The 13,024-nt window shown below is 42.4% G+C and overlaps 1 protein-coding gene across 1 annotated transcript; it reads right to left on the bottom strand.

Moving 5' to 3' along the window:
• Positions 1-2,410: 2,410 nt before the first annotated feature.
• Positions 2,411-2,971, bottom strand: LOC127675148 (melanoma-associated antigen 10-like). The gene has a single exon (XM_052171131.1). The coding sequence runs from the start codon at positions 2,969-2,971 to the stop codon at positions 2,411-2,413; it is 561 nt and encodes a 186-aa protein (XP_052027091.1).
• Between the last annotated feature and the right edge of the window lie 10,053 nt (positions 2,972-13,024).

Raw genomic sequence — 13,024 nt, 5'->3', positions numbered from 1 at the left:
AAGATGCCAGCATCACCTTGGACACAAGCCTCCAGGTATACCTAGAGAGGAGTTTAACCAGGTAGGGGTTTAACCAGGTAGGGGTTTATCTAGATTAGGTTAGTCTCTGGCTGAGCCTGTGACTGGTTATCTTGATTAAGTTAATTGATATGAAAAGACATAATGTAAATATGGGAAGCACCATTTCCTAGCCTGGGCTGAGGTTCTGGCTGAAAGGTTGCAGAACAGGTGTTCTTATTCTTTTCTTTGTGGCTATGGATGCAATTTGAACAGCTGCCTCAAATTCCTGCCTCTAGGATTTGCCCACAGTGATGAGCTTTATCCAAAAGTTGTGATTCAAAATAATTCCTTTCTCAAGTTATTTTTGTCACTTTGTGAATGCTCTTCCATTTAGATTACTGGGTAAATTATAAAGAGAAATTTATTTGGAAATTTATTTTAGTTTTAGAGGCTAAAACTCCAAGAAACCAAACTCAGCTCTGATAAAGGTCTCATAGCAGCCGACACTATAGGAGTGTGTGCAAGATGGACAGATTAGGAATCCAGTGAGTGATTTGGGGGTCAGACTCTTTTAAAAACTATTTTTATTTTAAAAATGATTATGAGTGTTTTGCCCACATGTATATATCATGCACATGGTACATGTGCATGTACCATGCACAACATTCATGCTTGGTACCTTGTGAAGGCCAGAAGAGGGCATCAGTTTCCTTGAAACTGAAGTTACAGACAATTTTGGGAGTTACAGATAGCTGCTATGTGGGTCTAGGGAACCAAATCTGGTTCATCTGCAAGAGCAACTGAGCCATGTCTCCAATCCAAAGGCTAACTCTTAATATCAACCTCTTGCAAGAAATACCTAGGGTCCCATGGTAATTATACCAATTATTTCTAAGAGATCAGTGATCCCAAAGAATTCCCATTTTACTCAACCTCTGCATCATACTGAGGACCACACTTTCACAAGATCTAGATGGGGATTCCTGTCTGTCATATCCATATGATATCCAAGGTTTCATAGCAGCTGACACTATGAGACTGGAGAGATAACTCAATGATGATGAGAACATACTTTTTTTTCCAGAGGAGCTAGGTTCAATTCTTAGCACCCACAGCAGGTGTATTTCAATTGCCTGTAACTTCAGCTCCAGGATCACTGACATCTTGGGCTTCCTAGTGCACTGGCACTGACGTATGCAGACCTACACATAATTACTAATAAGAAGATAAAAATTAAAAACCGAAGTAACCCCCGAAGAAATTGTTCTGAAAATGGAAAAGGAACTACTTAGAATTAAAATATTTACTTCTTGGGCCTAAGACACAGTATGAAATCATTCCTTTGGTCTAAGAGGACACCTCATTTCTTCTTCATACAGCTGCTGCTGATAGACCTCACCATTTATAGGTAAGGGCAGCTCTAACTTTTCCTAGTATTCCCTTGTGAACATAGGTCCTTGCAAAGAACTGCTCCTCAGTGAGTCAGCCAGTAAGTGGTATGACTTATTTGTATTGTGATTTTATTAAAAGAACTTGCAAAGCAAAACCATCACCCACTGATATTAACCAGATCCAAACTCTATACATTTCAGTGAGCTTTTCTACAATTCAGAAGTTTTGGAGCTTCACATTAGGTAGTTTATTAGGATGTAATTCTTCATACATTTTCAAAAAGTCAAGCACATTTAGGTCTACACATGTAACTTAATTTTACAGAAGAACATATCTTGTTGAAAGGGGAAAATAAGAATTAACTTTTTCTTTCATTTTCTCTATTTCTTGACATTGGATATATTACTAAGGTCTTCCACAATTCAGATTAATTCATATTCAAATGTTACCCTATTACAGACCATAACATAGGATGGGAGGTTTTGTTACATAAAATAACAAAATTGAAAAAATACTAAAAATTGTTCCAAGTTACTGTTATAAAACAGAGGGAAAAAGATGTTATTTGCTTATATCCCCTAGTCCCACACCACCTCTTTGCTACTTAAAACACAAACTGCCACTTTCAAATGCAGTGAAAAATAGGAGGCTTTTATTCAGGAAGCTTCTGAATATGGTGCCACTAGGACTTGTATTGGCCATGGCAATATACCACTTGTGGTGGCAATTCTAAACAAAATCCCATGTTTTCTCAAAGTTTCTAAATACAGGGATGGGAAGAATCTGGAATCACTTAGTTAATCCAGGTGACCTGAGCCAAAAACTCTATGACATCTACACTTCTGGTTTCAGCATGGGCCCTTGGACCCCATAGGAACTCATAGTGAGGGGGATCACTGTCGGGTACCAGATTGTATATCAGATACCCTTCCTGTACAAAAGTTTCAGTGAAAAACTTCTTGACATTCCCAGCTACATAGAGATTTTCCATGGAAATTACTCCCATCATATGTAGTGCTCACCAGATCACATCTTCATGGACACGGTGATCATGCATGCAGATGATACCTAAGGCAATTATTAGGAGACTTGTCTTGGGCATGTCCTGGATATCAGTCAGCATTCCATTATAGGTGATCCCCAGGGCAGTGACAAGGGCATAGGTGTGAACAACAGGGTCCACTTCTATCACATCAATGCCAAAGACAAGCTTCAAACCCTCAGCGGCTTCATTAAAGATTCTACTGTAATACTGCTCATCATCTTTGATAATCTTTTCTACAACCTCTGCCTTGTTGGTCAGTTCCTTCATTTTATACTTGAGGAGCAGGAACTGCACCAAATCAGTTGCCTTTGAACTTAGTGCATGCTGCAACACCATGGGCTCTTCTAGCTCCATTTGGTTGCCAGAGACCTCATCAGTTGGGGATATTGGAATGCTGCCTATAACAATGGGAGGAGATTCAGCTCTCTGAGGACTCTGGTGATAATTTGGTATTCCACCAGCAGGCATCTTCCTGGGGAGGATTGATCTAGTGGAGGAGGCATTATTGTCAATGGACTCTTCCCCCTCAGCCATCAGGCCCAGTTTGTTCTCTTTGGGCCTGAGATTCTCCCTGAAATGTGCAACACTGCCCCTTCTGAGGATGAGACATGATGAGTTTCCTTGCAGCTAGCAGTCAGGAGGCTGGGCAGGATCACAGCAATACAGAGGCAGACCTGGGGCAAGAAGAGGGCTGTGTGAGAATACTTTGCTGACAGTTATATCCTGAAACCTCTCAAAATGGCCCTTTACAGTTTTTTTTTCTTGGGTAGTACTGTATGGCCACAGAGGAACCTGTCTTCCTGTCAGTCCTATGACGTATGAGACTGAGGGAAGGAGTGAGAAGTCTTCAAAGCACAGACATGTTACCGAGCTTGAGCTTGACACTCCAGTGGGGGCAGGGAAATGTGGAGTCCCTGTGTTCTGGGTTGGATGGGGCCCTGGGCACCTCACTTTCAGTCCTGACTCTGCTTGGGCTTCCCCTATGTCTGACCCGAAGATCCTGCCCTAGACCAAGCCCTTCACTTCTGGCCCCTGGAGCTGCTGTAAGAGATGTTGAGGCATCCCAGAATTGCAGACTCTAAGAACACTGGGTGGTTGGGCCTGATAGGAGAGGAGAGTTGAGCTCTGGGTAGCACCTCTGCTGTCTCTGTAGTCATTCTACGCTCTCAACTTTGCACTTCAGGGTTATCTACATGATCTGGATTCATCTTGCATATATGGGGTTCCCTAAGTCTACTTGAAGTTTATTCATCTGAGGTTTCTTTCCTGACATTTCTGCTTTATAGCAGACCATCCCCTAGTGATTCTGCAGAACAGACCTCACATTTCCCTAATTCCTCACAGGCTATAGTGAGGGTACATTGCAACTGGTCACTCTTCCTAGAGACTATCAAAACTGACAAGGGTGTGGATGTAACCATGTGCTCAGCACTCAGAAAATGTTTTTTCAATAGGGTGAGGTGGCACATGCCTGTAATCTCAACATTAAGGAAGCTGAGGCACTTCAAAGCCGATCTGGTTTTACACAACTTTCAGGACAGTCTAGGCTATGTAGAGGTGATTCTGACCCAAAACAAAACAAAATAAAGTCAGCCACTGAAAAGGTGGATCACTGGAGCTTTTACTGGTCTTGTGGAGTGCTGGAGTTTGGTTTTCAGCACTTTGGGTGACTCACAAGTCAAGCTCTGGAGGATCCACTGCCCTATTCTGGCCTTGAATTCACTTGCCCCACAATTTGGGCCCCTTGAATTCACTGTAAACAAACGCAGATACATATATAAAAGTAAAATAAACCTAACACACACACACACACACACACACACACACACACACACACAAACCCAACCCCCCAAAAAAAACAAAAAACAAAACCAAACCAAAAACCAAAAACCAAAAGGACAATGTTCAAGGCTCTGGGAGTCTGGGAGGCTTCTGGGGAGGAAGGACTGGAGCAGGGTATCTGCCTTATGATACAGGAGGTTCTCCCTTAGGGCTGCTGCATCCTGCCTTGGGGTCTCAACTTGTTTCCTCATGGAATATATGTGCTTTGCACTTGTCCCACCTCACGGTTCTGAATTCCACACTCCACTGAGGTAAACTTCCTAAGGTGCTAGACTAAACACAAGAGTCAAGTTGCATTATATGCTATCTCTCTTGGGTAGCTCTTCCACAGTCCACCCTCACGGTTTCAACCCCTCACAGAACTGGAACTTTCTCCATTCAAAATGGCGCCCAAGCTGGGCGTCCTCCATCATATTTATGCTTGCTGCCCTGGCAAGACTGAAATAGTAGCAGCACCAAGTTTGTGGGCTACAGAATAAGAGCCTGTCTTAAATAATGAAACCAACCAAGTGAAACAGCTATAGGCTCTCACTTTGACTGTTTTGCCATGGAAGGTGGGAGAATTCAGACTTATCACTTCACAGTCAGTTGTGGGTACCCCCCCCCCCCCACACACACACTGTAGTGGACATAACAACAATGCCAGCAGAGTATTTGGGGGTCCGTTTTTTTGAAGCTGAGGTTCTGGCACTCAATGCTCACAGTCTTAACCACTCACCTCACAGCTCCTCCATCTTCTCCCGCTTCAGGCAACCTTGGAACTGGGCTCAAACATCCAGAACTCCCCAGGCAGAAGGCGCGAAAAGAGCACCACCCTTTGACAGTGGTCGGATTTGTGTATGGCACAAACGATAAGAGAGCAGATGGGTTATTTGGAGACCATCTATCAGGACTGCCATTTTCTCAACTTACCTTCAGGGTCTCATAGTGTTTTCTCACAGAACTTAGTTTCATTTCTTCTCAGTGAACCTCATAAAAAGGATCGAGGCATGTTGTAGAAGCAGAAGGATTATTATTATTACTATTTACAAGTAGTTCTACTTTGATTACAGACTAATCACAGACTATCATGTATATTATTTGGGACTTCTCTAACTAGAGTCTTTAAAAACATTCTTCTCTCATGCAATGCACATTGATGGCATTTTCCCCTTCTACTCTCTCCAAGTCTTCCCCTTTTCCTCTCCCCCAGATTCACTTCTCTTCCCCTTCTCGTCAGAAAAGAGTGAGCATCCCAGAGTGAGGCTTTTGTACTGTACCTTAAGTTATCCATACTCCTGAAGTTCAGGTTCTCTGTGCTCTGCGGGTCTGAAATGAGGGCCTCAGAACAAGATTCCCACTCCCTCCACCCACTAACTTTCACAGATGAAATTTCGTGGATGTTACTTTCGATAACTCACATTAAGGGCAGAGCAAGACTCTCTAGAGGACCATAGTCCTTATTAAGGATGTTAGAGAATGCTTGAGCCCTATCCTTTTCTGTAACTGCACTCCGAGGTTTTTGCAGACATCAACAAATACATATTTGGGTAACCCTGTGTCAGGGGTCACAACAGGGTTTTGGGGTTCTTTCAATCTTTTCCTTCAATCCTGATAGTATCTAAGCCACTTTGTTAAAGTTCAAATACTCATAGAAATTTCCCCATTCCTCGCCTCCCTTCAAATCTCTGTTATATATCCTTCATTGAAACCCATGGAATTCATGACTTGTTTTTCTTTAATTGTTATTACACACACACACACACACACACATACACCAGCACTGCACATAGTAAACCATTCTGCTTTATTTAGTTTTTAAATTATTTTATTTTACTGAAAATAAATCTTTGCCTTATCTGGCATCAATGGGAGGGGAGGCCCTTGGTTCAGTGAATGCTTGATGAGTGCTAGGACAGTGCTAGGGCAGGGAGGCAGGAGTGGGTGGGTGGGTGGGGGAACACCCTCATAGAAGCAGGGGGAGGGGAAAGGGATAGGGGGTTTGTGGAGGGAAAACTGGGAAGTGGGATAACATTTGAAATGTAAATAAGTAAAAGAGCCAATTTTAAAAAAGGAAAAAATTAAAAGGGATCTCAGAATCATCTAAGAAGGTACATTTTTTAAAAAAATGAGAAATATGATTTTCAGGTGCTATTTCAAAACACTGTTACAAAGTAAAAATAGATACAATGTGTATGCAATTCAAAAAGAAAATAAATCTTTATATACTATATTCTGATTACAGTTTCCCCTCTCAAGTCCTCCCAGATCTTCCACACTTTTCCTCACTTCTAATTCAGTGCATTTCTTTTTTAAGAAAACAAACAGGCAAATAAAATTTAAAAGAAATGTGTGTGTGAGTCCATGTGCATACACACACAAACAAACAATAAAAACACAAAATACAAGAAAACATAATATGCAAGAAAAGAACTAATAAGGAAAAAAGCCCAAACAAAACATTATGAGACCAAACCCCTCCAAAATTGCTATTGAGTTCATTTTGTGCTGGCTATCTACTGCTGGACATGAGGCCTGCCCTTAAGTGTGGTTTGTATACCCAGTGAGACTCCCTTACATAAACTATTTTTCCTTTGCAAGTGATAATCAATTGCAGATAGCTTCTGGGCTAGGGATGGGGATTTGTGTCCATTCTCTCTCTCTCAGCACTGGGACCCCATTTTGCTTAGACTTGTGCAGACCCTGTGCGTGCTGCTGTAGTCTCTGAGTTTGTATGTGCATCAGTCTTGTGCCTGGAAGACACTTCTTGGGATCATCCATCCCATCTGACTCTTATAATTGTTCTGTCAAATCCTCTGTATAGTTTCCTGAGCCCTGTTGGGAGTGTTTCTATGGAGACATTCTATTTAGATTGAGTGTTTCAAGGTCTCTCACTCTTTGAACCTTGTCCAGTTGTGGGTCTCTGTATTTGTTCCCAGCTACTGCAGGAGAAAGCTTTTCTTATGATGGTTGAGTAATGTATGGGTATAGGAAGATGTTACTAATAGTCGATTTTATTACTGTGTTCCTTTAGGAAAGTATTTGGCTTTCTCCTTAATCCATGCCCTGTTTAGTCTTATTTTTTTGCATATGTCATTTGTGATTTAATTTTTCCCTAACATAACATTTTTATTAATTATTTGGGAATTTCATGCAATGTACCCAGATCATACTTGCTTCATGTTCCTCCCAGGCCTGCCCTTGCCCCTCCTCTCCAAACAAACCAAACCCCAATCCACCAAACATAATTGTGTTACCCAAATATTCACTGGAGGATGCTTAAACTTCCAGTAGCCAGTCCCTTAAAGAAAACTGGAAAACTGAGTGTACCTGTTCCATCCTATGCCACCTTCCCCAGCAAGAAGCTATCAATTGTGAAGAGTTATACTTCAGCAACTTTATAACACTGTTTTTTTTTTTTTTTTTGGTTTGGGTTTTTGGATTTGTTTTTTGTTTGTTTGTTTGTTTGTTTGTTTTGAGACAGGGTTTCTCTGTGTAGCCCTGGCTGTCCTGGAACTCACTCTGTAGACCGGGCTGGCCTTGAACTCAGAAATCCACCTGCCTCTGCCTCCCAGAGTGCTGGGATTACAGGCATGTGCCACCACCACCCGGCTACTTTATAACATTTTTAAGGACACTCTTTAATAGCTTCTTGTCTGGACTGTTTCTTTTTTGGAAGGGGCTGGGGAGTTTGAAGCCTTCAATGTCTCTCATTCTCAGTTATGAGACTGCAGTCATTGATACCATTGCCAAAGCAGTGACCTTGCCCATAACTGTTGGCAGCAGCATGGATCATGGATTTACATACAGTTTCCAGTGGCAGCATGGATTATGGATATCAATATGGTCTCTGGTAGCAGCATAGATCAAGGATATTGACATGGTCTCCTGTAGTAACATAGACCATAAACACCAACATGGCCTCCAGAAACAACACAGACTATGGAAGTCTTTCAGAGACTTAATCCAGAAAATTAACCATCTTCATCTTGGATATCTTGCTGTTGGTCAGCTTCAGGGTGATTATGTGGTTGAGCAGCATATCTGGGGGGTAGAACCTGCCTGACCTCCATCCAGGCTACTGTTGTTTACACTGCCCTCAGTGCTAGCTACCCTGCTGGCACCCTAGACATGACCATCATTTTTGCAGCTAGCAGACAGTAGTAGCAGGGTCCCATGCTCTCTTTACCCTCAGCAGGGTAAACAGCACAAGGGGCAGCAGCAGCAGTGTATCTATGTTGTGTGCTGACTCATTTAAATTTCGTGCTGAGGTCTGTAGCATGTGCTAATGCAGGAGACCTTGTATAAGTCCATAATCCATGCTCCAGCTGACTGTAAAGGGCAAGAAAGCTGCTTTTGCTATGGTGTTGATGACTGCAGACTCACAGTTGAGAAAGAAGGACCTAGGCATTTGTAACAAATTCTACATCTTCACCCCAAAAGAAGTAACAGCTTAGACAGAAAGCCATTGAGGGAAACTCTTAAAAATTGTGATAAAGATGCTGAAGTGAAACTTCAGAGGGAATGTGGGTGGAAAAGGACTCAGTTTTTTAAAGGGCTGGCCACTGGGAATTTGACCATGTTTCAGTAAGTATATGGACAGCACAAATTGGACTTTTTTTGTTTTTCTTTTTTTTTTTGTAGAGGAGATCACAAGGGTGGCAGGGGACAGACCTGGGAGGATGGCGAAGTGAGTGTTGTCAGGGTTGGTTCATGATGTGAAGTTTCCAAATAATTAATAAAAGTATTATAAAAATATTATTTTTAACATTTTCTATGTGTGAGTAGCATGCATATTTGTCTGTGTACTACATGTATATGATGTCCTCAGGGATGAGAAAAGGATACTGATCTGTAGTGAGAACTTTGTTTTTCCAATTATGCTACATGACTATGTTTTTATTTTTTTATTTTTTATTTTATTTTATTTTTTTTAAATTCTTTTTTTTATTCGATATAATTTATTTACATTTCAAATGATTTCCCCTTTTCTAGCCCCCCCCCACTCCCTGAAAGTCCCGTAAGCCCCCTTCTCTTCCCCTGTCCTCCCATCCACCCCTTCCCACTTCCCCGTTCTGGTTTGGCTGAATACTGTTTCACTGAGTCTTTCCAGAACCAGGGGCCACTCCTCCTTTCTTCTTGTACCTCATTTGATGTGTGGATTATGTTTTGGGTATTCCAGTTTTCTAGGTTAATATCCACTTATTAGTGAGTGCATACCATGATTCACCTTTTGAGTCTGGGTTACCTCACTTAGTATGATATTCTCTAGCTCCATCCATTTGCCTAAGAATTTCATGAATTCATTGTTTCTAATGGCTGAATAGTACTCCATTGTGTAGATATACCACATTTTTTGCATCCACTCTTCTGTTGAGGGATACCTGAGTTCTTTCCAGCATCTGGCAATTATAAATAGGGCTGCTATGAACATAGTAGAACATGTATCCTTATTACATGGTGGGGAGTCTTCTGGGTATATGCCCAGGAGTGGTATAGCAGGATCTTCTGGAAGTGAGGTGCCCAGTTTTCGGAGGAACCGCCAGACTGATTTCCAGAGTGGTTGTACCAATTTGCAACCCCACCAGCAGTGGAGGAGTGTTCCTCTTTCTCCACACCCTCTCCAACACCTGCTGTCTCCTGAATTTTTAATCTTAGCCATTCTGACTGGTGTAAGATGAAATCTTAGGGTTGTTTTGATTTGCATTTCCCTAATGACTAATGAAGTTGAGCATTTTTTAAGCTGCTTCTCCGCCATCCGAAGTTCTTCAGGTGAGAATTCTTTGTTTAACTCTGTACCCCATTTTTTAATAGGGTTGTTTGGTTTTCTGGAGTCTAACTTCTTGAGTTCTTTATATATATTGGATATTAGCCCTCTATCTGATGTAGGATTGGTGATAATCTCAGGTGTGGGATAAGGGGCTGCTTCACAACAGGTGATTATGATTTGCCTCATGCTCTAGCAGGAGAGTGATTTTTTGCCACCTGCAGATAGTTATGTTTAGAATTCTGGGAACTCTTGAGAGGGTATAAATTTGAGAGCCCTGAGAGGGGCTCAGAGGGCATACTCTGATAATGTGCACTCTGAGGATGTGGCTACTGCTTGTTCCTGCTCTTGACTTTGCTGGGTGGCTTGTTTGTTATTGCTGGATATTCTGACAATGAAATTGGAACTTTCTCCTGGGAATCTGACACACCTAATCAGCAGGAACTAGCCTAAAGATGTCTAAGCCCCTGTTTTCCTCTAACCTTTTTCTTTTATTTTTATTAATCATTCCATTCATGGGGGTGCTGAATAGGTTTTCCTCTAACCTTTTTCTTTTATTTTTATTAATCATTCCATTCAGGGGGGTACCCTCCTGCCCCACTGCTCCAGCATCCCCCTACTCTGAGGCATCAAACCTCCTCAGTCCCAAGGGCCTCCACTCCCGTTGCTGTCAGACATGGCCATCCTCTGCTACATATGTATCTGGAGCTATGGATCCCTCCACATACACTCCTTGGTTGGTGGTCTAGACTTTGGGAGAACTGGGTAGTCAGGACAGCCTATGTAGTTCTTCCAATGGGGTTGCAATCTCCCTCTGCTCCTCCAGTCCTTCTGCCAGCACCCCTACCAGGTTCCCTGAACTCAGTCTGATGGTTGGCTGCAAGCATCAGTGTTACAGACCGTTCGTCTGCTGTGGGATATCCAGGGTCCTCTGGTCCAGGAAGGCACAGGTCCGGCTGAGATGACAGACAGAACAAACCACACACACACAGAGGCAGTTTGAACTGAATGTATTTTGGAGCTCTAAGGCAAGGATTTTTATACAGGAAGAGTTGGTATTACCATTTCAAAAGATGTAGCCAGTGAGGCAGGCACAATTATCATAGCCATTTGGTACAAGGAAATGCAACATCAATCAGGAACAAAGTTTCTCAAGAAACAGATACAGAGGATCAATTTACAGATGCCATCAAACTTCCTGATTAGAATACAGTCTTAACAAGTTCTTGTGAGAAATCCTTATCTAACATTTAGCCTTCTATCTTGTGAAACAAAACTTCCTGAGTAAATCAATGCTTTCAGTACCGGAGTGCCTGAGCCATCCTCATATACATATGCACAGCCATAAAAACCTGCATGTAGTTGGAAGGTAGTAATTATGTAAACAACTATGAGGCAAGGCATTGCAATTCTGAAAAGGGGGTTTGGCGGGTCAGTGAGTTGACTTCAAAGACCAGATTATCAGCCAGGCCTTAGGAATCCCAGTGAAGAGAGAAAAGGAGGAGTCAGGGCAAACTGCTACTTGGGAACTAAGGGCTCATCTTAAATAGCCAGAAAGTAAGAGAGTACAGTAAATTGCCAGGTGAGATTATCAGCTTCCACAGCTTCCAGAGAGTTCCGTTCTTCCCAGGAGGCATTTCTTTTCCGCCTCTGTCTGTAAAATATCATTTTTACAGACATCACTGGGCCACCGCGGCACATCAGCATCTGCATTGGTCAGTTGCTGGCCAGAACTCCCAAGGAACCACCACACTAGGTTCCTGTCAGCAAGTACCTCTTGACCAGAGCAATAGTGTTGGGTTTGGTGTCTTCAGACATGATACATCCCCAGGTGGGGCCATTCCCCTGTTGGCCATTCCTTTAGTCTCTGTTCCATTTTTGTCCCTGTTCTTCCTTTGGACAGGAATATTTCTGGGTTAAAAAAAACTTTGAGATGTGTTGATGGCGCCATCCCTTGACCAGGGGCTGTGCCTATCTAATGGAGGTGGTCTCCACAGGTTCTATCTTCTCCTCTGCACATTAGCTAAACTCAACCTCATCGAGTCCTGGGATCCTCACATTTCTCTGGAGTCTGGAACCCAGCAGTGGCTATCCCCAATTCCTCATCCCCCTGCTATCTATTTTTATTCGTTTTCCTGACCCTCTGTACCTCTATCACATCTCCTCAAGATTCTGATATTGCCACCCTTATTCTCTCCTCCTTTCTCTGTCCATTGTCCCCTTCTCCTTCCATCTCCCACAATCGTCCTATTTCCCCCTCAATGCAGGACTGAAGCATCTATCCCCTGATCTTCCTTCCTTCTACACTGTAGGTGTTATCATATGCATTCTGAGCTTCTGGGCTAATATCCACTTGTTAGTGAGTACATAACATGTGTGTTCTTCTGTGTCTGGGTTACCTCACTCAGGATGATATTTTCTAGTTCCATCCATTTGCCTGTGATTTCTCTGACCTAGTGTTAGGGGGTTGGAAGGGATTAGGGTGGAATAAGGGTTGGAAGGGTTATTGATGTAAGAACCCAAAAAGGTAGCCCAAAAAAGGATGCCTACACTAATTCCCTGGGACTGGAGTTACAGTTTTGAGCTTCCCCAAGGGTGCTGGAGAGAGTAGCCTTACCTGCTGAACCATCTCTCCAGCCTCTCTTACTCAAATGACTTGACTCTTAGCCAAGGCCTGTCTCTTTTGCTTTTCTTTACTTTTCATTTTAGAGTTTTTTTTGGTCACATACATATCCTGGTTATGGTTTCCATTCCCTCTACTCCTCCCAGTTCCTCCCCACCTCCATTCCTATTCTTATCTGCCCCCTTTATGTCTCTTTAGAAAACAAACTTCCAAGGGACAATAATGAAATAAAATAAAGCAAGATATAATAAGACAAAACAAACATAAGCACAGAATAGGACACAACAAATAAACAGAATAGTGTAAGAACAAAAACCCACTTGTTTGCATGCTCAGGAATCTCCACCCTCCAAATACTAAACTGGAAGCCATAATA

The sequence above is a fragment of the Apodemus sylvaticus genome, chromosome X (assembly GCF_947179515.1).
Source record: "Apodemus sylvaticus chromosome X, mApoSyl1.1, whole genome shotgun sequence".
Classification (NCBI taxonomy): Eukaryota; Metazoa; Chordata; class Mammalia; order Rodentia; family Muridae; genus Apodemus; species Apodemus sylvaticus.
This window is presented reverse-complemented; position numbering and strand designations above follow the sequence as displayed.

Coding starts and splice junctions, on each gene's coding strand:
- LOC127675148 (XM_052171131.1), bottom strand. CDS start 2,971: ATGGCTGAGGGGGAAGAGTCCATTGACAATAATGCCTCCTCCACTAGA.